The sequence below is a fragment of the Arvicola amphibius genome, chromosome 9, assembly GCF_903992535.2.
Source record: "Arvicola amphibius chromosome 9, mArvAmp1.2, whole genome shotgun sequence".
NCBI lineage: Eukaryota > Metazoa > Chordata > Mammalia > Rodentia > Cricetidae > Arvicola > Arvicola amphibius.
This window is the reverse complement of record NC_052055.2, coordinates 40713900-40740214: the sequence shown is the minus strand read 5'-3', so window position 1 is coordinate 40740214 and position 26315 is coordinate 40713900. Positions and strand designations below refer to the sequence as shown.

General features: G+C 46.7%; 1 protein-coding gene across 1 annotated transcript in view; it reads right to left on the bottom strand.

Moving 5' to 3' along the window:
* Mei1 (meiotic double-stranded break formation protein 1) overlaps window positions 1-25893 on the bottom strand; it is a 61476-nt gene extending 35583 nt beyond the window's left edge. The window contains 11 exon segments of the mRNA XM_038342771.2: window positions 3691-3825; window positions 3930-4029; window positions 5898-6014; window positions 7009-7123; window positions 8382-8512; window positions 10189-10392; window positions 11670-11775; window positions 15135-15208; window positions 23293-23343; window positions 24082-24205; window positions 25735-25893. Coding sequence (XP_038198699.1) covers window positions 3691-3825; window positions 3930-4029; window positions 5898-6014; window positions 7009-7123; window positions 8382-8512; window positions 10189-10392; window positions 11670-11775; window positions 15135-15208; window positions 23293-23343; window positions 24082-24205; window positions 25735-25893 — 1316 coding nt within the window.
* Between the last annotated feature and the right edge of the window lie 422 nt (window positions 25894-26315).

The window sequence follows — 26315 nt, the reverse complement described above, 5'->3', positions numbered from 1 at the left end:
CGGCCTTGCCTGCCCGTGGAGGGAAGCTTAACAGCAGGGAACCTCACAGACTGATGCTGGGGATCATACTAGGCCAGTCAACGAAGGTGGCAAGAGGGAAGGCCAGGGAACAAAAACAGAAATGGCCTTCTTTCTGATATACCTCTTTCTTTTAAAAGTCTGGGCCGGGCTGGAGAGATGGCTCAGAGGTTAAGAGCATTGCCTGCTCTTCCAAAGGTCCTGAGTTCAATTCCCAGCAACCACATGGTGGCTCACAACCATCTGTAATGGGGTCTGGTGCCCTCTTCTGGCCTGCAGGCATACACACAGACAGAATATTGTATACATAATAAAAAAAAAAAAGTCTGGGCTGTAGGAAGGTGCCATCCTGACTGTGGGTCTTCCTACCTACATCATTCGAGGCCGTCAGGACAGTTCCAGGAGAGGCCTCCTGTTCAGGTGATTCTAATGTCTGTCAAGCTGACATTAACTTATGAGATAAATTATGACATAATTTTTATAACTCAATTGTGTAGGGTTTTGTGTCTTTCTTTTAATTTTGGTTTCTCTTTTTTGTTTTGTTTTGTTTTGCTTTGCTTTTTATTTTTATTTTTGAGACAAGGTTTCTCTGTGTAACCCAGGCTGTTCTGGAACTCATTTTGTTGACCAGGCTGGCATCAAACTGACAGAGATCTGCCTGCCTCTGCCTCCCGAGTGCTGGGATTAAAGATACATGTCATCACTGCCCGGTTCAATTGCGTAGTTCTTGAGTGTGAATTCTGTAAACAATGTCTTGTCATAATGTTAGAAGACAGGACTGACTTGCAAATCTAAAGCATCTTGGGAAGTATCTTTCCTTGTCTTAGCTTATTGGTGGTTGCCAGCAATCTCTGCATTCCTTGGCATTGCTCTAATTTCTGCCTGTCTTCACAATGATATCTTCTCCTTTTCCAAGTTACCATGTGTCTAAATCATCCCTTTTAAAGTTTCATTTATTTTTATACATGCGAATGTTTTGGTTGCATTTGTATTTATGTGCACATGTGGTGGCTGGTAACACTGGGGGCCAAGAGAGGGCATCAGATCCCCGGGAACTGCAGTTACAGACAGTTGTGACTGTCATGTGGGTACCTGGAACTGAACCCAGGTCCTCTGGAAGAGCAGCCAGTGCTCTTAACCACCAAGCTATCTCTCCAACCCCAATCCTCCACCCCAACCTTTTTGAAACAGAGTCTCACTCTTAGTTTACTGGCTCAGAATTTACTGTGTAGCCCAGGCTAGCCCCAAGCTCTCAGAAATGTTGTTGTCTCAGCCTCCCAAGTACTGAGATTACAGGCATCACACCATCATGTCTGGATTGTGTTCTTTTGTTTTGTTTTTTGTTGTTGTTGTTTTGTTTTGTGATGGTGTCTCAAGTGGCTGGGGCTAACTTCAAATGCTCCCTATGTACCTGAAGATGGTCTTGAACTCCTGATCCTCCTATCTCCACCACCCAGTGCTAGGATTATAGGTAAATGCCACCACTGTAGCTTAGACAATAGTCATTGAATTTGCAACCCCTGCTCTATGACTTTATCTTAACTTGACAATATCCACAAAAGTGCTATGTCTGAAGACGTACTCACAGGTCTACATGGACAGGACGCTGGGAGTAACTAGGGAACACTATCATCTCTCATTCCTGGGTCCTTTGACACTCAGTGAGCTATTTGGCGTCTAGTAAATTCTCAGCCAACTGCACATAGTTTAGGCTTGGTTTCGCCTTCCTCCTTCTGGAAACCTCTTGTTTTCTTCTTTGATTGATTTTTGGCTTTCTGTTGTTTCTGTTTTGTTTTGGTTTTGTTTTTTCTTTTTTGTTTGTTTGTTTGTTTGAGACAGGGTTTCTCTGCCCTGACTGTCCTGGAACTCACTCTGTAGACCAGGCTGACCTCAAACTCAGAGATCCACTTCCCAGGTGCTGGGATTAAAAGTAGGCACCACTACCACCTGGCCTTTGTTTAGATTTTTGAGACAGGGTCTTGGTATGTTGCACAGACCCATTTCTTTAAAAATTATTGATCGTTGTCTGTCATATACGTGTGAGCAGGAATGTCAGAGTGCATGTATGGAGGTCAGAGGGTAACTTTCAGGAGTGAGCTCTTTCCTTCCGACATGGTTTTCTGGGGACTGAACTCGGGCCATCGGCTTATGCTGCAAGGGCTTTCACTCACGGAGCCATCTTGCCAGCCCATGCAGATGGGTTTTCACTACCCTCAAGCAACCCTCCCAAGTGCTGGGATTGCAGGGGTGCACCACCGTGTGAATGCTGGCCCTCTAACTTTTCCCTACAGTGATCCTCAAGCCCCGGGTCCCTTATATCTGGGGTGCGCTCTCTTTCTATGTTTCAGCAGCTCGCTTTCTTCTTTCTCCTTCTAGTTTGTCTCCCGGAGCCAAACCACTCCATCTCAGAGCGACCACCTCAGCCAGCGTTCTGGGGGGTAAAGTCAACCCCTCGGCAGCCTGCAAATATCAATGACTCACTCACCTTCCTCCCAACTCTCCCCAGCTCTGACCAAACAGCTTTGCTGGTACCGCCAGCTTCTTGTAACCTGCTAACTGAGCCAACTGCTGCGCCTCGGAACGCTCCCCTTGCCTTTCCACCCACCCTGTCTTTCCACAACCTGCATTCCCTCAGCCCTCCAGGCACAGCTCAAATACCACCACCTGCTTGAGAGCTGCTTCCTGCCTCCCCCAAGCACAGCCCTCCTGTGCACGGGAGCCTGACTGCCATCGCTTTTCCTCTAGCTGTGCCCTGGCACCGCGGGGCTCACTCATCTCATCCACCCTGGGATTCATGCTCCAGAATTAGAGATTCAAATCCCGGGAACCACAAAAGGAAGGAGAGAGAGGATCAAGTTATTGTAATGTAAATGTTATTTTTTTTTTTTTTGCTTCAATTTTTAGAACCACCCTGGAGTTAAATCACAAAGATTTTAAATATAAGGAAGGAAAGAACTATAAATGTTAACAACCTTTACAATGTAAAAATAAAGTTACAGCTGACCGACCTTGAAAAGAAGAGAGGGTTTGGTGGGGGACGTGGGGGCTGTTAAGAGAACGAGAACCAACAGATATTGCTTCAAAAGCCATATTTAGCTGATTGAGGTGGTACATGCTTGTATAATCCCAGTGCTCAGAAGGCTGAGGCAGGAGGCAAAGAAATCCAAGGTGGTCATCTGCCATGCGGCAACTTTGCGGCCAGCCTGGAACTACACAGATCTTCCCTCAAAAAGAAACAAACAGAAGCCAGATATGGTGACAAAACCTTTAATCCTAGCGCTCAGGAGGCAGGGGCAAGAAAGAGAATCTCTGTGAGTTCAAGGCCAGCCCAGTCTACAATGTGAGTTCCAGGACAGCCAGGGCTATGTAGAGAAACCTTGTCTTAGAAAAGAAAAAAAAAAAAAGGAGGAAGGAACTATAGGAAATCAGGTGTGGGGCTCGTGCTTGTCCTAACACTTACAAAGCAGAAACAGGAAAATTACTGTTTGAAGCCAACCTGGGGTACATAGTAAGTTCTAGGCCAGCCTGGGCTACACTATGAGATCCAGTCTCAACAAAACAGCAGTAGCAACAAATGATAATAATGACCGTGGTACAAGAAAACATCTCGGAAGCTGCCTGGCCTCCACAAACCCTCAGGCGTGTTCAGCTCAGCCCGCCTCAGCCTCTCACCTCAGAAAAGCCGAAATGGCCCTCAGTGCTTCAGTGGCCACATCTACCACCGGACTGCTCACCGCCTCCTGGAGGGCACGGCTGGCATCTCTGCACATGGCTGAGCTTGTGAACAGCCTGATCTCTTCTGGCTGCCTGTGAAACGGTAGATGAGGAACGAGTGACTGATTCATCCCCGGCCCCACCAGGAATCAATGCTCACTTCTCCGTCACCACTCCTACCTGACATCTTGGCTTACCGAGTCAGAATTTCAGCGAAGAGCAGCAAGCCCTGCTTATGCAGTTCTGTGTTGGTCATCTGCAGGCTTCCCTGGAGGCTCCTGACCACTGCCTCAATCCCTGCCACAGGATAAGACCACAGACACGGGGTCAGTGCTCTGTGGTTCTTCCATGGACCACACCCGAGAGGTGACATACCCTAAACAGAACCCACAGGCTGTATACAGGACCCTGGCGGCTGAACTGCAGGTACCGCTTAGGGACAGAGTGCTTGCCTAGCGTGCTAAAGGCCTGGGCTCCATCACACCAGTGATGGGTGGGGTGGGGATAAGATGAGACCCAGGTGTGAGGTTTTCAAGGCCATATCCTCATCTGTCTCATTCTATCCCCCTACATCCACACAGACTCAAGCACAGGAGAGAGTCAGTGGCCCCTACTGATTAAGTCACATCTTTCCTCTTCCTCCTCTGCTCCTCCACAAAGCCCCCAGCTCCATCCAGGAAGAGCTGGGAACCTCTCTCTCCTGAGCTCTTTTTGCTTCTGTTTAAAAGACTGAATTAAGTTGTATCAAAATTACCTATTCACACCTCTCTTCCTTTCTTAGGCACACAGACCATGTTATACGTATTTCTAAACTTCCTGGCCCCAGTCTGATACCCAATATAGATGGGAAACAGCATACAAATTTAGACAGGTGGTGGTGGCGCACACCTTTAATCCCAGCACTCAGGAGGCTGAGACAGGCAGATCTCTGAGTTGAGACCAGCCTGGTCTACAGAGCGAGTTCCAGGGCAGCCAGGGCTAAACAGGTAAGCCCTCTCTCGAAAAACCAAAAAGAGAGAAAAAGAAAATGCCCCCCACAAGCTTGTGTATGGGCAATGTAGATGGAGGTGTTTTCTCAGTTGAGTCTCTCTTCCCAGAAGCTAGCTTGTGTCAAGTTGACAAAACTCTAACCAGGAAGAACCAGAGGTCCAAGTGGCTGTGAGCTGTCCGTGGGTCTTCTGTTAACTACTGAGCATCTCTCCAGCTCCGAATCTTTTGCCTAGCTCCATCAAAGGCCCCTTCTCTCCCTCCCAGGCCAGCCCCATTGTGTCCCGCCCCAACTGGACTCACTGAGCAGAGGAGACAGGGAGGGTGACGTCAATGGGCAGAGTGACTGGAGGGCCCTATTAACCAACAGGTCAGCAATGTGGCTGCCCAGGCTAGCGGGTGACAACCGGAGTTCTAGTGCTAGGCATGTCCCACTGATGAGCATGGCTGGCCCTGGCTCCCAAAGCTGGAGGGAGACAGCTCACCAACCTCTCCTCTCCAGATGGAGGCACTGGGACTCAGAGAAAAGGACCGGCACAAAGTCACACACACTCAGCAGACAGGACACTGGCCGACTCCCAAGTAGGGATCCACACCAAAAGTCTACCTTCCTTAAAAATCCAACACAGAGCTGGGCAGTGGTGGAGCATGCCTTTAATCCCAGCAACTCGGTAGGCAGGGGCAGGAGGATCTCTGTGAGTTCACAGCCAGTCTGGCTTATAGAGAGTTCCAGAATAGTCAGGACTACACAGAAAAACCAAAAAAGAAAGAAAAGAAAGACTATTTTGAGTCTAAAAATCTGGATATGGTTTTATAAATCCCAAATAGGATCATTAGTATGGAAGAGCAAAGACAGTTTCAAAAGACCCTGAAGGATGAACTGGAAAATCTTGAGACTATCTGGAAGGACAGATATCTAGGTCACACAGAGGACTGAATCCAAGGCTGAATCTAACTGTTTGAAATTGTGTTTGGTGTGAAGCTAGAATTCATTGAGCGGCTAATAAGAATGCCCCTTCCTGACGAAGAGCCTCTACAGAAACACCTAGATACGTTTACACATGGAATGTGTCTGTGCTGCACCCCTAAAGTGGATGCCAGCCCCTCCACAGCCTCTGCGGCTGCGACCCAGCCGCTGCCCATGACCCTGAAGTCGGCACGGGGCCCCCATTACCAACCATACACTGTGTGGCACTTGGAAAAGAAGAGCGGTTCTTCTGCCAGGAGGATCAAGCAGTTGTAGCTGGACCAGACCAGCACTTCGCTGGAAGCCGAAAGATGCTCGAAGAGGAACTCTGGCCAGGGAAGGAGAGAACAATGGATGACAGCTGGAAGTCGGGGTCCTTTAGCCAACACATCCCCCCTTCCTCCTTCTGTCTGTCCACACACCCTTCTCCATCAGAAACTGCCAATTCACAAATAAACCTTCAAAGTGCTCTCAGGGTCACGAAGGTATTTCTTTTTTAACAGATGGAGAAACCGAGGACCCCAAAAAAGCCACAGAAACAATGAAAGCCATTTCTGCTTGGTAGAGATGGGAACTTGGGGTCTTCACACCCTCAGGAAGGGCAGATGGGCAGCAGCACAATTTAGAAATAAAGAGCTTTGATAATCAGTCTCAGCTGCACGTCTCATCTCTGCCAGTGACTGCTCTGGCTGGCTTGGAATATCATCTCCCTTTTCTGAACCTTAATTCTCCCCAGTTATCATTTACAGCCCTTCCAAGTTGTATACATTCCACATTCTTCCACCTCCTCTACCACAAGAGGTGCATATATTCACATGGGTCTGGTGAGTACTATGTAATGGCCTCCATATATGTAAGCTTGTGTCTTTTCTAGGAAAAAAATTAGTTTCCTAAACCATAAAATAAAGATGGGCTGGAACGCCCATCAGGGACAGAGTACCCACTTAGCACGAGCAAGGTCCTTGTTTGAAATCCTGACCACAAAAAGTAAAACAACCAAGATGGGCACCACCACGTTTGACATCTGCAATAACCACTAGGCTTATTTCCTGGCTCCTCAAAGCTCCTCAGCAGACATGTGCCTTCCTGTCTCAGGTCCTTCTGCCACCCCAAAGGTCAAATGAATGGCAAGTCTCAGTAACAAACTACTCGAGTCCATAAGTTAGTAGGAAGCCTGCTTGACGTACAGTTGACCTTAGCCCTGCCCAGTCCCTCCAGGGTGAGTTATCAGAGATCTGAGAAACCGCAGCTGCGGCTGCGGCCTCCCAGCTCTAGTCAGAATCCTCAAGTCCCCAGAGAGGAAGATCGGCGGCTTCCCATACCTGGGATGTCAGCATGAATGAAGGCAGCAGCATGCTTTGCCGGGGAGTGGACCAGCACCGCAGTTATACAGTGGGAACTGGCCACCTGCAGGATCTCGTCTCTGGAGAGGAGAAACTGGGGAAACAGCGAGAAGCATCCCAGTCACATCACCAAGAAGACCAGAGAGCCCAACCTAAGCGTCTTAGGGCAAGTGCCCAAATCATCATGAAGAACAATCATAGACTATGGAAATGAGTCTCTGCCTGACTCAGGGGAAAACAGAGTGAAGGACTCAACGTGAAATCCAACAGAGACACACGGTTCTAAAAGGAGCACCAACTCATAAACGGGGATTCATTAGCGAAAAGTCACGTGACAGACACAACAAAAGAAGAGTCCGCCACTGTGATCTTTGCTTTTCTGAGTGTGTCAAAAGAGTTCATGTAACTAGTCTGAAGCTATTGCTCTTGGCAAGAAGTGTTTACTAAACTGAACTTTGGCTGGATTTGGAATTTGGGTTGTGGGGGTGGTCCTGCTCCTGTCGGGCCCAATGAGGGCAGCTATGACTAAACTATGTGAACAACAATGCATCTGTGAGCAGCTGCTGTCCTTCTGGGAGCCCAGAAACCTAGGCTGTGGGAGGCAAAGGGTCCCTTCGTGACCATCCTGCTCCAGGCAAAACTCCAGGACATAAAAACCACCCTCAGTAGGCAACATTTCCCATGGATTTTCACCGCGAACTGTTGGAGGAGCTACAGCACCATATGAGAGGACTTTAGGAACCTCTGTCCGGTTTCCCTTGGACCTTACTGCATGTGCCTTTTCCCTTCTTAATTTTGTCTTGTAGCCATTCAGTGTAAGAAGTCACTGCCAGGGGGCTGGAGAGATGGCTCAGCAGTTAAGAGCGCTGGCTGCTCTTCCAGAGGTCCTGAGTTCAATTCCCAGCAACCACATGGTAGCTCATAGCCAGCCATAATGAGATCTGGCGCCCTCTTCTGGCCTGCAGGCATACATGCAGACAGAACACAACATAATAAATCTTAAACAACAAAAAAGTCATTGTCATATAATAAACACCCAGGCCAATGAGACCTCTATGCAGATCATCAAGAAGAGACAAAGCCAAGGTAGGAATTCAGGTCAAACAACGGTAAATTTGAGGTCCTACCACAACTAAATTGTCTCATCAAAACCTGGTTGTTTTGAGAGGTTGTTTAGGGTTTGCTTTGTTCTTTATGGCTGTTGTTGTTGTTGTTGTCACTGCTACTGCTGTTGTTTTGAGGCAGGATCCCATGTAGCCCAGGTAATCTTGCATGCCTGATCCTGCCCACATGCTAAGCACATGCTAAGCACATGCTCTACAACGGAGCTCCGACCCCTGGCCCACCACTACCTTCTTGAGCACCAAAGGCAGCGAGGTCTCTCTCAATGGCCGCTCAACACCCTTGGCACTCTCGAGCAGCACAGACTTGCTCATGATCACGGACACAAAGAGATCATACTTCAGCAGCTGCCTTAGCAAACCTAGGTGCAGAGGGGTTGAGTGAGGTCAGAAGGGCACCAGCGTCCTCCCAAGACGGCCCCTCAGACATCCCAAGAGACTTCTTCAGGTCTCTGTAGATGTGAAGTTGGGTTAGAAGGCTTAGGCATCAGTTTGCTGTCTGTGACCCAGCTTTCTCCCACAAACAGCTGAGGAGAACCTACTAACTGTTAAGGCCTGTGAGTCTAGGAATTCAGCTGTGGCCTGGTCTGGCTTCCTGTTGCTATGATAAAACTCTGAACAGAAGCGACTCAGGGAGCAAAGTGTTTCTTTGTCTTCTACTTCTACCTCAGAGTCCATCACTGAGGGAAGGCAGGGCAGGGAGTCAAGCAGACCCAGTTAGGAACCATGTAGGAATGCTGCTTCCTGGCTGGCTTTGCAGGGTTCGCTCAGTTTGCCTTCTCCTACAGCCCAGGTCCGCCTACTCAGGGGTGGCACTGCCCACAGGGACCATCTGTGACTCTAGGTCAAGGGGATCTGATTCCCTCTTCTGGCCTCTGCAGGCTCTTTGTGCATGTGGCACTTGAGCATACAGAGAAGCAAAACACTCATACGCATAAAATAAAAATAAATACATCTAAAAAAAGCTTAAAAAAATAAGAATAAAACTGCATACCTATTTGGAGAGAAAGGCTCCAGAGAAGAGATAGGATTTAAAATGTACCACCAGCTGAGATTTCCCTCTTCTTTCCCTAGGCCAGCTCTGGGAGCATCCAGGATTTCAACTTAATGCCCCTCTGAACGCTAATCTTCTCTGATTCCAACACTGTCTTGTCACAAGCTACCCATCAGGGCTGCTTCATGCCTGGTGCTTTTGCCCATGTTACTTCCCTCCCTCCCATTCCCCCCACGCACACACAGGCTCAGTCTAAGCATCTTTCCCTACAGGAAGCCTCTCCAGTGCTCTGCCTTCCTCACCCTCTTTTCAGCTCTATGTCAGGATGCCACATTGTATCCTAGCCGTCCATGTCTGTCCTGCACATGGCCTGTGAGTCCCCACAGGATAGAAGCTGGGTCTGACCATCTTTGTGATCCAAGAGTCCAGCACACAGCCTGGCTCAGAATTAACACTCTCTGAGTGGCTGGGCTGTTCCTGACCGCTCTTGGCATAGGCTGTGAAAAGCAGCTGTGGTCACACAGATGCTGCTTTTCCCTCTAGCTCCTGCTCCAAAAGTAGCCCACACTCAGTCCTCCATGACAAGGTTGAAGGCCAGCCTAGGCTATATACTGAGACACTGTCTCAAATAGAGGAGGAGGAAGAATAGGAAGAGAAAGAGGAAGAAGCCGCCTATATAAAAAGCAGGGAAACCAGACCTTTACCCTGGAGGCCAGAAGAGGACATAGAGGATTTTTCTGACTAGGAGAGTGACTGTCCAGGAGATGAAAACTGTATGGTATAACAATTAACCTCGACAGCAAGTTCAGGCAGCAAAGACTCAAAGAAAAATACCCTCTATTTCCTTTCAGCTTTTTATCCCAAACACAACATTCTTAAAGTGCCACACCAAATGTAGGCATCTTTCACCCACTCTATGAATCGTCTCTCCCAGACCTGCCTTCTGCCCTCTCCAATGCAGCAAACCTCCGCTCCACCTGCAACAGCCAGAATCGAAAGTTCTCATTCGAGAGCGTCTTCCTTTACCCGCCAGCACCGTCTTACCCAGACAGTTGAACTGTAGGTCCTTTGTCTGGGCATTGTCCAGGGTGGAAAGGAAGAGGGGACACAGCTTCTCCCGGAAATGGCCTGCAAGCATCTCAGCTGCCGTCGGCGAGGAGTAGAGCTTCCCATAAAGGTAGCAGACGGAGGCCTGCACTGCCTCATTGGGGTAAACCAAGCCCCTCAGCAGATGCTCCATCAACGTGCCTATCCAGAAAAGTAGAAGCAATCTTTTAAGTTTTGTTTTTAATGCCGTGTCTGCGGGTGGGTTTGAGCATGTGAATGCAGAGGGCAGGAGCCCAAAGAGGGCAGAAGAGGGTGTCAGATCAAGAGCTACAGGCGGCTTTGTGCTACCCGATGTGGGTACTGGGAACCAAACTCCAGTGTTAGTCGTTCAGCCATCGCTCCAGCCACAAACAAGGAATCTTACGTCAGTTACTATATACTTCAAACTAGAGGCTGGAGAAACGGCTCAGAGTTAAAGAGCACTTGCTGCTCTTACGGAGGACCTGAGATCAGGTCCCAGCACCCACATCAAGGGGCTCACATGACAGTATAACTCCAGCTCCGGGGGATGTGACACTCTCTTTGGGCCTTCAGTGAGGTAATAGTGATTTCCCTACCAAAAAAGAAAGAAAGAAAGAGAGAGAGAGAGAGAGAGAGAGAGAGAGAGAGAGAGAGAGAGAGAGAGAGAGAGAGAGAGAAAGGAAGGAAGAAAGAAAGAAAGGAAGAAAGATGCTTTCTAAATGCACAACCAAAAGAAAAAGTCAGAACTTAAAGGAAGGCCCTCTGGAGATGCGATTTGCATGCCACCGATCTTTTCTAGAGTGCTTCTGGGTCTGTGAGTGGTGGGTAGGGGGCGTGCCTGGAAACGTGATGACCTGAGCCTGATCCCCAGATCCCACAAGCTGGCAGGAGAAAATGACTCCCAAGAGTTGTTCTCTGCATTCCACAAACTCTCTGCGGCACGTACATGGCTGCACACACATGTGCACCCTCACAAACACTCTAAATAAATAAAATCTAAAAGTGCTTCTATATCCCAGAATGAATTTTTTTTTCACCTAAAAGGAAGGTCATGATAAGCCCTTAGTTCATTTGTAGTGCACACCTCTAATTCCAGTACTCCCTAGACTGAGAGAAAACTGTGAGTTGAGACCCTGCCCAAAAAAAAAAAAAGAAAGAAAAGAAAAGAAAAAGCCCAAGACCAGAATCAAGAAACTCAGAAACTGTTTTTTTTCTTTTGTTTTGTTTTCAAACTGACCAATAAGGAGCACACACTGCAGATTTAAAAACAAAACAAAACAAAAAAAACAAAAAAACCCAAAGAAACACACACACAAAAAAAAAACCAAGCAAGAAAACAGTAAGGAAAGTTACGCCTTCCCAAGCACGCACGGTTCTCAGGACACTCAAGTGGCAATGTGACCAAGGCAGGTAAAGGGTGGGAGCCACCCTCTCCACCCTCTCCACAAGAAACTCACCGTGCTCCATTACAAGCTCATCCGCCAAACCAGAAACGGCATCCACCAGCTTGCCGAGAAGAGTCATGATGGCCAGGCTGCCTCCCATGGAGGGCATGCAACACAGCTGCAGAAAGTGAACACGTCAGAGTCATGGCTGACCTCCGATGATGACCTTGCCCTACCCAGACTAGTGCCTGTTATGCCTGTCTCTTACCACAGTTAACTTTAGCTAAGACTCTGTCTCCTCCCTTCAACTGGGAGCACCTGGAGGAGGGAACCAAGTCAGATTCCTCTCCAAGGCCTCAGAACCTGGCTCAGGACACGCTTGTTAAACTGTACTAATATTAACATATTCTGGTTTGAGAATGTAGCTTGGTGGTTGAACACTTGTCTAGCATGCTTGAGGTCCTAGGCTCAATCACACACATACACACACACAAACACACAGTCACATGTAATAAAATGTTTTAAAATACAAAATATATAAATAGGTAAGTATTTTTTTTGCTTCCTTTAGAACCAGAAACTGGAAGATAAAACCTGGGAGTCTCATAAAGATAAAACACTGACTCTAGGCCTAGAGAGATGGCTGAGAGGTTAAGAGTTCAGGCTGCTCTTCCAGAGGTCCTGAGTTCAATTCCCAGCTATCACATGGTTGCTCACAACCATCTGTAAAGAGATCTGGTGCCCTCTTCTGGCCTGCAGGCATACATGCAGAGAGAACATGGTATACATAAAAAATAAATAAATCTTTAAAAAAAAAAACACTGACTCGATGTGGGATGTCCTTCTGTTCATGTGTTGCTTTTATTGGTTAATGAATAAAGTTGCTTTGGTCTATGGCAGGACAGAATAAAGACAGGTGAGAAATCCAAATAAAGATAGAGAGAGAAAATAGGTGGAGTCAAGAGGATACCATGTAGCTGCCCAAGAAGCAAGAGGTTACAAACCACAAGCCTCGTGGTAAAATATAAGATAAATGGGTTAATTTAAGATTTAAGGGGCTGGAGAGATGGCTCAGTGGTTAAGAGCACTCAGAGGACCTGAGTTCAATTCCCAGCAACCACATGGTGGCTCACAACCATCTGTACTGAGATCTGGTGCCCTCTTCTGGCCTGCAGGCATACATGGAGGCAGAATGTTATATACATAATAAATAAATAAAATCTTAAAAAAAAAGATTTAAGAGCTAGCTAGAAATACACCTGAGACATCAGCCAAATGGTGTTGTAATTAATACAGTTTTTGTGTGATTATTTGTGTCCAGGTGGCTGGGAAATGAATGAGAGACTCCATTTACAGACTTTAAATGTATATATGTACATATTTTAGCTACTGTTATTGAACATTCAATTACCTTTTTGTGGATGTAGTACTGAGGATTAAACACAGGACTTCACTATGCCATGGAACTATATTCCCAGCATAATAAATGAGTGTCACATGACTTGAGTAATCATTTCTATTTTACTGACCTTATGATGGATATGAACCTTTACTATTTTGTTTTTTGAGATCTCACATTGCCCATGCTAACCTAAACTCTATGTAGCTGTGGCTGGGTATTACAAGCTGCAACACCATGCTGTTTTTAATGAACACTCTGTGTGTGACCAGCACTATGTTTTTTGCTTTACAGGGAGAGTAACCTTTCCTGGCTTTTTAAAAACCTTTTCTTTCTTTTATTTATTATATATACAGTGTTCTACCTGCATGTATGTCCATGTGCCACAAATGGCACCAGATCTCATTATAGGTAGTTGTGAGGGGGGCTGGAGAGACGGCTCAGAGGTTGGGAGCACTGGCTGCTCTTTTAGAGGTCCTGAGTTCAATTCCCAGCAACCACATGGTAGCTCAGAACCATCTATAATGAAATTTAGTGCCCTCTGTGGCATATGAGCATACATGAAGGAAGAATACTGTATACATAATAAATAAATATATCTTTTAAAAAAAAAAAAGATGGCTATGAGCCAACATGTGGTTCCTGGGAATTGAACTAAGGACCTCTGGAAGAGCAGCAGCCAGTCCTTTTAACCTCTGAGCCATCTCTCCAGCCTGAGATGATACTGCACAGACTCTTCTGGTGGAAACCAATAACAGCAGTGCTCTCCTACCACACACACGACAGGCGTGGCAACTCTTGCCTTTCATCCCGTAAACTCAGGAGGCAGAGATGTGGGATCTCTGAATCCGAGGATAGCCTGGCCTATTAATAAGATCCTGTCTCAAAAATGGGGAGGGGGTCTAGAGAGATGCCTCCGTGGTTATGAGTACTAGCTGCTCTTTCAAAGGACTCATGTTTGATTCCCAGCACCCACATGATTTTTAACTCCAGTTCTAGTAGAACCAACACCAGCTTTTCGTCTCTGAGGGCATGCATGTGGTGCACAGGTATGCACGCAGACAAAACACCCATACACATTAAAGTTTAATTTTAATTTAAAAAGATATTTCATGTAAACTGGATATCGTTGTGTATAATGCAAACACTTGAAAGGCTCAAAAGTTCAATGCCTAGACTACATATGGGTAGATGATCTCAAAAAAAAAAAGAAAAAGAAAAAATATTGCATACAAATCACCTCATGGTGCCTAATACAGAGCAAGTGCTCAATAGGTGTTAATGGCATCATGATGAATATTTACAATAATTATAAATTTAATCTATTACAACAAAATAATTATATCATTTAAATACAATATAAAATTAAGCCGGGTGGTGGTGGTGCATGCCTTTAATCCCAGCACTCGGGAGGCAGAGGCAAGTGGATCTCTGTGAGTTCGAGGCCAGCCTGGTCTACAAGAGCTAGTTCCAGGACAGACTCCAAAGCTACAGAGAAATCCTGTCTCAAAAAAAATTTTATATATATGTATGTATATATATAAATAAATATTGCTCTTAATGAGATTAAGGTAAACATTCATCTTCCTTCTGAAAAATAAATAGTGATTCTAAGCTGGGTGCTTAGAATTCTAAGTTGGTATGCACCTTTGATCTCACATTCAGGAGGCAAAGGTAGGCAGAGCTCCATGAATTCAACGTCAGCATGAACTACATACACATCAAGTTCCAGGCCAGCCAAGGCTACATGCTAAGATTTCAACTCAAACAAAAAGGTAGTTCTGATATTATCCCTCAGTCTCGGTCTTGTTTAACTGGCTATGAGCATGGCAAAGAAAGCACAATGTACATGCGTGTACAAGGTTTGCTTCAGATACTGATACCAAGTCACGCATACAACTCAAAACTGGTGGAAATCCCAAATCCAGACACAGAATCCCCAGTCCCTTGATAAATTCATCAAAGAAATGTGCGCTGTACTTAGATACCCGGCATGGGCTATGGGGGGACTCCACAGGCAAGATGAGGCTCTACTGCACAGAGGCAGGATTCGGGATGCTGAACGTGGAAGGACCGACTTAGCTCCGATAGAATCTGAGGACTCTGAGGGTCTCAAGAACCCACAGCTCCATACTCACCTCTCTGTAGCACTCGCTCACCAGGCAGTGGATGACCTGCTCCAGCTTCAGCTGGGTGGTGAGCTGGATAAGAACTGAAGAGACACCACCACATTACAAACCAGAAGACAGCCGCACGCCTATGATCCCGCTATCACAGCCCCTCTACTCAGACTAAAAGCACGACAGTAACTAGCTTGTTGCAAATGGTGTCGGTTTTGCTATCTCCCTCATTAAGGTGCATGTGCCAACCTTCATTGTTCTGGATGAGCCGTTCCCAACTCAGGCTGCACAGCAGGATCACCTAGGCTTTTAAAACATAGCAATATGAAACCGAGGCCATGACATGTTCTGGATGAGCCGTTCCCAACTCAGGCTGCACAGCAGGATCACCTAGGCTTTTAAAACATAGCAATATGAAACCGAGGCCATGACAATGGGGGGAGTTGCCTGCTTACCACGTGTGGTGTCCTGGATTCAACCTTCAACAACACCAAAACAAGAATAAGAAAGCACTAGTACCCAAGTCCCATTCCAGACCAATCAGGGTCTCTACAAAAACCCAAGTACCTTTATTATTTATTTATTGTTTGCTTTGAAACAAGGTCTGATGTAGTCCAGAATAGCCTTGAACTCATGATATAACCAAGTTTGATCTTGAACCCTTGATCTTCCTGCCTCTACCTCCCCAAACTCTGGGATTATGGATATGCACCATCACAATTAGAATTAACAATTAGGAATTAACAGTTCTTAAATGTGAACACATACAAGCATATATATATATAATTTATTTAAATTTCCTTCTATATTTACATATACTTACCTATTAATATGTTTTATTTTTAAAACATTTTATTACATTTGTAGGGTGTGTGTGTGTGTGTGTGTGTGTGTGTGTGTGTGTGTGTGTAGGTCAACCACCTTTGGAAGCCAGTTCTCGTCCTCCCTTATGTGAGTCCTAGGAACTGAACCCAGGGCATCAGGCTTCGACAGTAGCTGTCCTTACGCTCCAGGCCATCTCACTGGCCTCCCCCCCAAAAATCATTTTTCTTAATATAAAATGTGAGTACATTGCTGAAGTCGCTTAGTAAATCTATTGTGAAGCCAGGGCTGGAAATTACTTTGTTTTAACCGCTGTTCTCCTTCCTCAGAGTTTGCTCCTTTATATCTAAGAAAAGATAATTATAAGTTGAGTGCTGGGCCAATTATTAACATATCTCCCAGCCCCAAATCTACTTTGCTATACAATTGAGATGTTTCTGCTAGCACTTTTATGAAGCATGAAATGGTTAGGAAAAACTGCAATGTGGATTTATAGCCATTGCTGGAATGTTCCACCATTGTTGGAACAAAGAAGCAGTCTAACAGGGTTGGAGAGATGGCTCAGCAGTTAAGAGCTTTGGCTGCTCTTCCAGAGGTCCTGAGTTCAATTCCCAGCTATCACATGGTGGCTCACAACCATCTGTAAAGAGATCTGGTGCCCTCTTCTGGCCTGCAGGCAAGCATGCAGGCAGAACACTGTATACATAATAAATAAAATTCTTTTTTAAAAAAAAAAAAAAAAAGAAGCAGTCTAAGACAGCACCCCTAAAGCCGAGATGCAGCAGGAAGCAAACAAGGACCAGGAAAAAGAATCAGGTCCTCCTGGCACTTTCCAGTTTCCCCCAGTGCCTCAAGGGACATTCGGAGGGGTCTGGTAAGGGCTCTGTATGATACGTCGGCACCGGCTAAAAGTGAGTCACTGCAGTGGTGCTCACGAGCGAAAATCCCACCCAGGAAGGCTCGGTTGGGAAAATACTTGCCTGGCATGCATGAAACCCTAGGTTCAGCTTTCAGGACCACTCAAAACTGAGTGCGGTGACACACCCTATAATCCCAGCACTAAGTGGGATCCCAAGTTCAAAGTTATCCTCAGCTACAAGAGTTTAAGGCCAGTTTGGGTTACACAAGACCCTGTTTCAAACAAAGAAAAGAAAAGAAATTAAAAGAGAGGAAGGGAGGAGGGAAGGAAGAAAGAGAGAGAGAGGACGGAAGAAGTTCCTCCAGTAGCCAGAACTTAAAGTAATAAATGTGTGTCCAGCTGGACGCTGGTGGCGCACGCCTTTAATCCCATCACTCGAGAGACAGAGGCAGGTGGGTCTCTGTGAGTCTGAGGCCAGCCTGGTCTACAAGAGCTAGTTCCAGGACAGGCTCCAAAGCTACAGAGAAACCCTGTCCCCCAAAACCAAAAACAAACAAACAAACAAACAATAAATGTCTGTCCACATATTTGTCTGGACAGATGTTGTCAGAAAAAAACACAGATCACATTGACTTGTGGGATGTTCACAAACATGGGAAAGACAAAATAAGTAGATCAGCTGACAAGATCTGTGTCTTATGTGAGCATTTTCTAGGGAGTATCTGTTACAAAGGAGGTTCTGAACACCCAAGGTCACAGAATGGCATATACGGATGTTCATCCTTCTCCTCTCTGCACCCCCAGCGTTTGTTTAATAGACACATTTATAACGCGGCTGTGCTGGCAGACCTAGAGGCTGTGCTTGGATGGGCTCAACATGGACTTCACCTGAAGGCTGGGCTAATTACTTTTTTTAAAAGACTTATTTATTATGTATACAACATTCTGCCTCCATGTATGCCAGAACGCCAGAAGAGGACGCCAGATCTCATTATAGATGGTTGTGAGCCACCATATGGTTAATGGGAATTGAACTCAAGACCTCTGGAAGAGCAGTCAATGCTCTTAACCACTGAACCATCTCTCCAGCCCTGTTACAACTGAATGTTTAATCCACAGATAGCAGAGACCAACTCTAAGCTTACAGTGCAGCACTATTCCCTGAGGGGACCATTCACATGGCAATGGGTAGATTATATACTGTGCCCTTGGATGGCGGGAAGGCACAAATTTGTCCCCACTGGAATACACACATTCTGACCATGGGTTTACCTTCCTAACCCATGCTCATTCTGCCAGCAGCTCATCTATAAATTCACAGAATCCTTGTTCACTGCCGTGGTATTCCACACAGCATCCTTTTGATCAGAGAACTCATCTCACCGCAGCAGAAGTACACAAAGGGGCTTAAGCTCATGAAATCCACTGATCTTGTCCTATATTTCACCACCTGAAACCAATGTGGGCCTGGAACTAACAACATGGAACAGCCTATAAAAACTCAGTTATGGCACCGGGTGGTGGTGCACACCTTTGATCCCAGCACCCAGGAGGCAGAGGTAGCTGGATCTCTGTGATTTCGAGGCCAGCCTGGTCTACAGAGAGAGTCCCAGAAGAGGTCCCAAGGCTACACAGAGAAACCCTGTCTCAAAAAGGAAATCAAACAAATAGAGTCAGTTATGGCATCGTTGAGAGGTCACCACTCTGAAAGGGTGGGCACCTTCCTTGCATGGGACATAAAGCACCCTCTGCACCATGGAATACATGGGTCAGGAACCAATGAGTGAGTGGAAACACTCCTCTTACTGTTGGAGAATTTTTATATCCTGTATTAGCTCTTTGGGAATTCCATAGTAAAAATACCACAGATGAAGTACATCAAACAACCAAAATTTATTTTCTTATGGTTTTTGGAGGCTGGAAATGCACTATGTGGCCTTTTCCCAGGTTTGCAGATGCCTGCCTGCCTTCTGTGTCCTCCCAAGGCCTCTTCTTTGTACAAGTACATACTAAGTGTCTCTCTGTGTGTTCAACGTCTGCCCTATAAAGACACTGGTCAGACTAAATTAGGACCACACTCGCTGGCCTCATTTTAACTTGTCTCTTTGGAGGTTCTGTCTCCAAAAAGATATGAGGTCCTGGAAATTAGGGCTTCAACATATGAGTTTGGGGGTTGGGGGAGTGACATAATCCAACCCACAATATATGGTCTTTTAGCTCCAAACCCACCCTTTGGATGTTATTTGGGGAGGGTGAGGCTGAATTAATGTCTGCCAATAACGGACAGTGGAAAGAGTGAGCTGTTCCCTTTGCTTCTTTTTATTTATTTATTTTGTTCACTGTCTGCTTCCTACACTGAGGACTATTTCCCTAAAACTTCCTTATCTTAATTGGAACAATGCCTTTCCACCACAGGAGCTGAATTAAGCCTGCAGTTTTTCCAGAATCAGCTTCTTTGCACCCCTCTTCCCTAGAAGACACCCACTGATAGACACTTCTGGTCGACACCCTGCCTCAGACCTGGGTACCAGGCAAATTCCACGGCTCAACAGTATCTAAGTAGTATACTGTTTCATACACAGGACTCACCCGCCAAACTCCTTTTTCTATTGGTTTGTTTTTTTTTTTTTTCAAGACAGGGTTTCTCTGTATAGCTCTGACTATCCTGGAACTCACACTCTGTACCTGGCTGGTCTTGAACTCACAGAGATCCACCTGCCTCTGCCCCCAGAATGCTGGGATTAAAGGCGTGCACCACAACCACCCGGCTCGCCCTCCAAACTTCTAAGTTTTAACAACTCTAACCTCTCCTTCAGAGATGCAGCCCCAGGAGTGGAAGCTGCTCTCTACAGTAACTGCCTCTAGAGAAAACTTTTTGTGTCTTCAGTTACCTACTTAAAAATTCTTTCTGGGTGGCGGTGGCACATGCCTTTGATCTCAGCACTCAGGAGGCAGAGGCAGGAGGATCTCTGTGAGTTCAAGATCAGCCTGGTCTACAGAACTAGTTACAAGACAGCTATGGCTGTTACACAGAGAAACCCTGTCTCAAAAATAAATCCTTTAAAATGTTTTTGTTGGTTTTGTTTTTCTGTTCAAACAACTGGAATGGTTTCTGACCTAACTGGCCCACTTCTCACTCTCGGCGAGACTCGTTCCACTCCAGCACCCTTGTCGTCTGCGATGACTATTCTCGGTTGTCAACTTGACTATATCTGGAATTAACTAAAACCCAAGTGGCTGGGCACACCTGCGAGGGATTTTTTTCTTAGTTAAATCATTTGAAGCGGGAAGACCCACTTGTAATCTGGAATTCAGATCTCTTGAGGGGAGAGATAAACCTTAAATCTGGGCCATGTCTTCTTCTGGCAGCCTATATTAAAGGCCATGGAAGGAGGAAGCTCTTTCTTTGCCTCTTGCTCCCACTGACAAGTCCGTTCTTTTCCTGCCATTAGAAGCTCACCTCTTTGGGGTTCTGGATCCCCAATGAGACATCCAGCCTCACGGACTGAACACTATTAGGATTCTTGGACCATCTGTTGGTAGGCAGCCATTATTGGACTGGTTGGACCACAGCCTGTAAGCCACTTTAATAAATCATTTCTCTATAGATAGATGGATGGATGGATGGATGGATGGATGGATGGATGGATGGGTGGGCAGACAGACAGACAGATAGATAGATATAAACAGACAGACAAATTTATTCAGTAAATTCTATTCCTGGGGCTGGAGAGATGGCTCAGTGGTTAAGAGCATTGCCTGCTCTTCCAAAGGTCCTGAGTTCGATTCCCAGCAACCACATGGTGGCTCACAACCATCTCTAATGGGGTCTGGTGCCCTCTTTTGGCGTGCAGACATACACACAGACAGAATATTGTATACATAATAAATAAATAAATAAATATTTAAAAAAAATTCTATTCCTTTAGGGAATGCTAACAGATGTTGGTACCAGAGGTGGATCTAGAGAAGTAAAGGGATGAATTTTTGTTGTTGTTTTTTGAGACATGGTTTCTCTGTGTATCTCTGGCTGTCCTGGAACTCACTAGGTAAACAAGGCAGGCCTTAAACTCACAGAGATCCACCTGTCTCTGCTGAGTGCTGAATTAAAGGCTCATACCACCACCACCCAGCAAGGATGAACTTTTTAAGCATAGGCTTTCCAATTTGTCAACACCTATGGTTACTGAAACCTCTCCAGTTACTGAAAAACTCTTTTTTGTTTGCTTGGGGGGTTTTTTTGGTTTTTTTATTTTTTGGTTTTTCTAGACAGGGTTTCCCTGTAGTTTCTAGAGCCTGTCCTGGAAGTAGCTCTTGTAGACCAGGCTGGCCTCGAACTCAGAGATCCGCCTGCCTCTGCCTACCCAGTGCTGGGATTAAAGGTGTGCACCACCATGACCAACCAATTTGTGGGAAAATAAGGAAAATGATGCTCCTGCATCCCTGGGTAGACTGACAAGGGAAAAAATGAACTCTGTGATAAAATTAACCATCTCAGAATATGGTGAAGGACAGCATTGAACTCAATAACAAAACTGACCAGTTCCGGACACACATAAACAGTCTAAAGGTTTCTAAGTGTGTCCTTGAAGAGAATCTTCTCTCCAGCAGTCACAGAGCTTGTTATGAAAAACTGGTGCCCTCTTTATAAGGTTTTATAATTATAGTCAAAATTCAAGCTACAGGGAGGCAGAAACAGGTGGATCTCTGTGAGTTCGAGGTCTACAAGAGCTAGTTCCAGCCGGGCCGTGGTGGCGCACGCCTTTAATCCCAGTACTTGGGAGGCAGAGGCAGGCGGATCTCTGAGTTCGAGGCCAGCCTGGTCTACAAGAGCTAGTTCCAGGACAGGCTCCAAAGCCATAGAGAAACCCTGTCTCGAAAAACCAAAAAAAAATCAAAAATAAAATAAAAGAAAGAAAGAAAAGCATGTTGAAACCGTTGCTAATGTTGGTGTGGGTTATATAGACTGGAAACCTCATGAAGGGGGAACAGCAGCAAGCACAGCGAGAACAACAGGCACAGCAAAGAGCGAGGAACAGTGTGGGCATTGAAGAGGCCACGGAAAGATGGGCCTTGATAAAGAGTGATGTGAGCTAATTTATTTCATTTACCAATTAACCGGTTTTTGCCTGCTATGGCAAATCTTTCTGAACCCTGAGAGGTTTAGTGGGCTTAACCCCAAAATAAACTTCAATATGAACTGTAAGTGAGTCACCGCGATTAAATGTTTTCCTTCATAGGAGTTTCTGGGGTCATGGTGTCTCTTCACAGCAATAGAAACCCAAACTCAGGCACATGCCTAGTGCCTAGGGAGGTTAGAAGAGGGCACTGAGTCCCTGGAAATGGAATTGCAGATGGTTGTGAGCTACCATATGGGTGCTAGGAATTGAACCCAGCCCTCTGCAAGGGCAACAAGTGCTCTAAACCACTGAGTCATCTCTCAGCCCTATTGTTTGTTTGAAACAGGTCCTTAGGTAGCTCAGGATGGTAAGGAGCCAAAGATGTCCTTGAATTACGGATACCTCTGCCTCTACCTACCAAGTGCTGGGATTACAAGCATGAACCACCACACAGAGCTCAAAAATATTGTGTTGGCCATGTCTTCCTTCCTTTCTTTTCTTCTTTTGTTTGGTGGGGGGCGGGTGCGGTCTCCCTGGGTAGTCCTGGCTGTCCTGGAACTCAATATACAAACCAGGCCAGCCTCAAGCCCACAGAAATCCTCCTGTCTCTGCCACCAGAATGCTGGTATTAAAGGCATGCACCACTATGCCCAGCGCACAGCCATCATGCGTGCCTTTGTAACAGCACTCGTCAACCCCACTTACTTACCAGTCAATCTCTTTTCTGTGTAGTGGTCTGTCCTGCCCCTTTAAGAGACAGGCCCCGCCCACTCCTTCCCCCCCCCCCCTCCACCTCAGAGGCAGGCAGACTGGCCTTCCTGCCTGCAGCCCTTTCTTTCTCCCAAAGAGGCAGCTTCTGTCTGGCTCCTTTCTCCCCACTTCTCCCCTCCCCTTCTCTCTCTGCCTCTCTCTCTCTCTGCTCTTCTCCCTTCTCCCTTTCTCCCCATTTTCCCCTTCCCTTCTATAACCCACTAAATAAATATCCACTTTCTCTGCATGGCATGCCAATCCGTCTTGGTCTCTCACCCACCATGCGGCTCCCTGGTCTCAGGACCTGCTGCCCGCTGCCTGCAGCCACTCGGGGACCTGCAGCATTTCTGCCGCTGCGCCCCTCGGGGAAACAGCAGCGTTTTTATTTTTACCGTTACACTCTGGACTGTAGACTCTTAGAAGGCAGGGGCCACATCTTACCCCTAATGTCCCTAATACCTAATGCAGGACTTAGCAAAGAGCTGATGCTCAGGAGAAGCCTGGAGCTCCTTATGAACTGACTGGGTTCCCTCCTGTGTCCCGAAGTGGGCAGTCTCACGACAGCCTCCGCCACCAGGGTTCAGTGTGAATGGCAGGCACCACAGTTCCGGTAGGCGCGCCTTACCTTCAGTACAGAGGTCTGCTACGCTCCCATCTTCCACGCTGTTCATCAGCCCTTGGAGCAGAGTAAGGCAAGGAACGTGTGGTTAACAGAGCCGCCTAAGATACAGTTCCTCAAAGGCAGGCTTCATTCTCAAACCGGCAGTTTTAAGTAATGCCCTTGCTAAATTCTACCCTCGGCAACACCTAGACTCCTCAACGGCCAGTCTAAGATAGTCCATGTGCACAGCAAACAGACGGTGTGCTCTGGAGTCTGACACATCTAAGGGTGAAAAGATGAATTTGGGCTGTTACTTTCTGCAAAGATCATCCTATCTCCCACAAAGGTCTAAGCGGGCAGTTGAAAGCACGGAAAACCTCAACACAGAACACCGAATGCATGTTAACATCCTCCCTACACGGACTCGTTCCACCAGACACTGGACTCATATAAAAGAAGGACCCACTTCACTTTACAGGGAAAGAAACCAAGGCACATGAAAAAGCAACATGTTGAGTATCATAACCAAGGTCAGCAGACTCCATTCCAGGCCTCCAATCCTGAGCAGAACCCCAACTGTACAGGAGGACTCACCCACTTCCCATAATTCACTAGCCTCTTAGATCTAATAAGGACAGTTACCATGAAATGACTCGGGTAGCTTAGGAAGGGAGGCATCTTGCTATGAGTATAACAAAACTTGCTAGTTAACGGCCATATGATACAAAACATCTAAGTCGTCTTTCCAAATCCTCCGAGGGAAAAACACGCTCCACAGGCCAAGTTCATGACAGTTTTCCCGTTGATGCTCACCAAAAAGTACGCGTACCAAACGGATGCAGACTCTCTGGTCCTGAGCTACCAGCTGTGTGACCAAGGAGGTGTGTCTCACGAGAGCATCTTGGAAGCAGAACACCACGTGCTTCTTGCGCACCAACTTTGAGCGGATGAAGAGAAGTATTCGTTGGCAACCAAATATAATCAAATAGCCCAAAATACTACAGCAGCCATTTAAACTGTGGGGAGAGCCATACTCCCCAGTGGGAGCATGGATAAATGCATGATTATTTCACACATTTATAAAGAATTCATATTTATATAGAAGTATATAGAAACTAATGTTCCTACCTTATATTTACATAACACATATTTCCAGTCACTCTTCTGCACCAATACATTTGGAGGGGAGACATTCTTTTGTCTCATGTAGCCCAGGTTGTCCTCAAACTCACTGTGTAGCTGAGGCTAGCTTTGAATTGCTCCTCATGCCTCTATCTCCCAAGTGCTGTAATTACAAATGTGTGCCACCAACACATCTCAGCCTAACAATTTGGTGAAGCAAGCAAAAACCGATATTGGCCCTATTTTGTGGATGAGGAAAACAGGCTCAGAGACTTTCCCAGGGACCCAAATCCAAGTCTCTAAGTAGGCATTGCTAATGCCCAGGCTCGTTCCTCTTCAACATTCCCAGGGAAGGATTCTGGGAACCCTTCATGAGCCTCAGCAGTAGACAGAGAAAACACATAAACGCTCACACTGGCCAGTTCCCTGTACAGTTCCTGTGAAATGCCCAAGACAAAAGTCAGGCCAAGAAAAGAGGTGAAACATTAGGCATGGCAATGTGAGCCTTTAATCCCGGCATCTGGGGGGTCACAGAGGCAGGCAGATCTCTGTGAGGTCAAGGTCATCCTGGAATATCTATGAGATGCTGTCTTAAACTAGCAGCATTACTAAGGTAAGTGTATGGACTTCTGCCTATCAAAACTGGCTTCCCAAGCCGGTGGTGGTAGTGCATGCCTTTTTAATCCCAGCACTCAGGAGGCAGAGGCAGGAGGATCTCTGTGAGTTCGAGGCCAGGCTGGTCTGCAGAGCGAGTTCCAGGACTGGCTCCATAGCTACTGAGAAACCCTGTCTAAAAAAAAAAAAAAAAAAAAAACTTCCCATACACCCCACTTCTGCCTGTCAGGAACCTCGGCCTGTCGCCATTCCTGTTATCGCAAAGCTCAAAACAGCCTCTCACCCATTTTTCTAGGGCTAAAAGGAAGTGGGGTGGAAGAGCTGAGTCGGAACTATTTCTTAAAGATGGAGAAGGGCAGCAAACATGGGAGCAGGTGGTGTGGGGAGGGGAGGGAATGGTGTTGGGCGCTGAACTCTAGAGGTGTACATGGCTCCGGGGCTCATCTAGACTCAGTGCACCCAGGGGCAGGCTCACTAAGACAGGATAAGCCACAGGCAGCACCCGCTGAGGGAAGGTCGACCTGGACCGAGGGGGTGAGGAAGCGGGCTGCAGGGGAGACCAAATGTGGGGACAGCAATGGCCGCTGCAGCCGAGAGAGGGGAGAGCCTAGGGGAAGCGTATAGGGTGTGGGTTTCCTTTCAGTAAAGCCTAGTTCTGAGAAACCGGCTTGCTGAGGGGGGTGAGGGAAATGGCCGGGCCAGATCCACGGGGGAGGATTTAGGTCGCACCGACACGCTGGGCTCCGGCAGCAGCTCCAGTACGCAGGCCAGGCAGACATGAGGGGACACCGGCAACAGCCAACGCGGATCGTGCCGGTGATGGGTCCTCTCGAGGAGCAGCACCGCTTCTTCATCTCTCCCAAACGCTGGATAGTCAGCAGCCGTCATCTGCACCACAGCCACCTCCAGGCTCCGGCTCTGCAGCAAGTTTTCCCGCGCAGCTTTTGCGCAAGCGCACTTGGAAGCGCAAACCGCACACGTGTACGTGCTCGTGTCTCCTGTACGCTGAGGCTGCAGTCAGCGCCAGCGAGCAGCCGATGCAAGGGCGGGTTATGTAGGCAAGGACTGGATTGTGTGCAACGAAACCTAGACTTTGGCAGGAAGTGCTGCTCAGTACATCGAAAGTTGAAAAGTATAAAGTAGCTGTCAGACTTTAAAGAAAGGAAAGAAAATTGATTTCTGCTATTATTTACTTGGGTTTGTTTGTTTTTAGATTTAATTTTACGTATGAGCGTTTGCCTGTGTATGTGCATTACGTGAGTGCCTGGAGGTCAGAAAGATCCGCTGGAGCTGGAGTTAAGGGGGCTTGC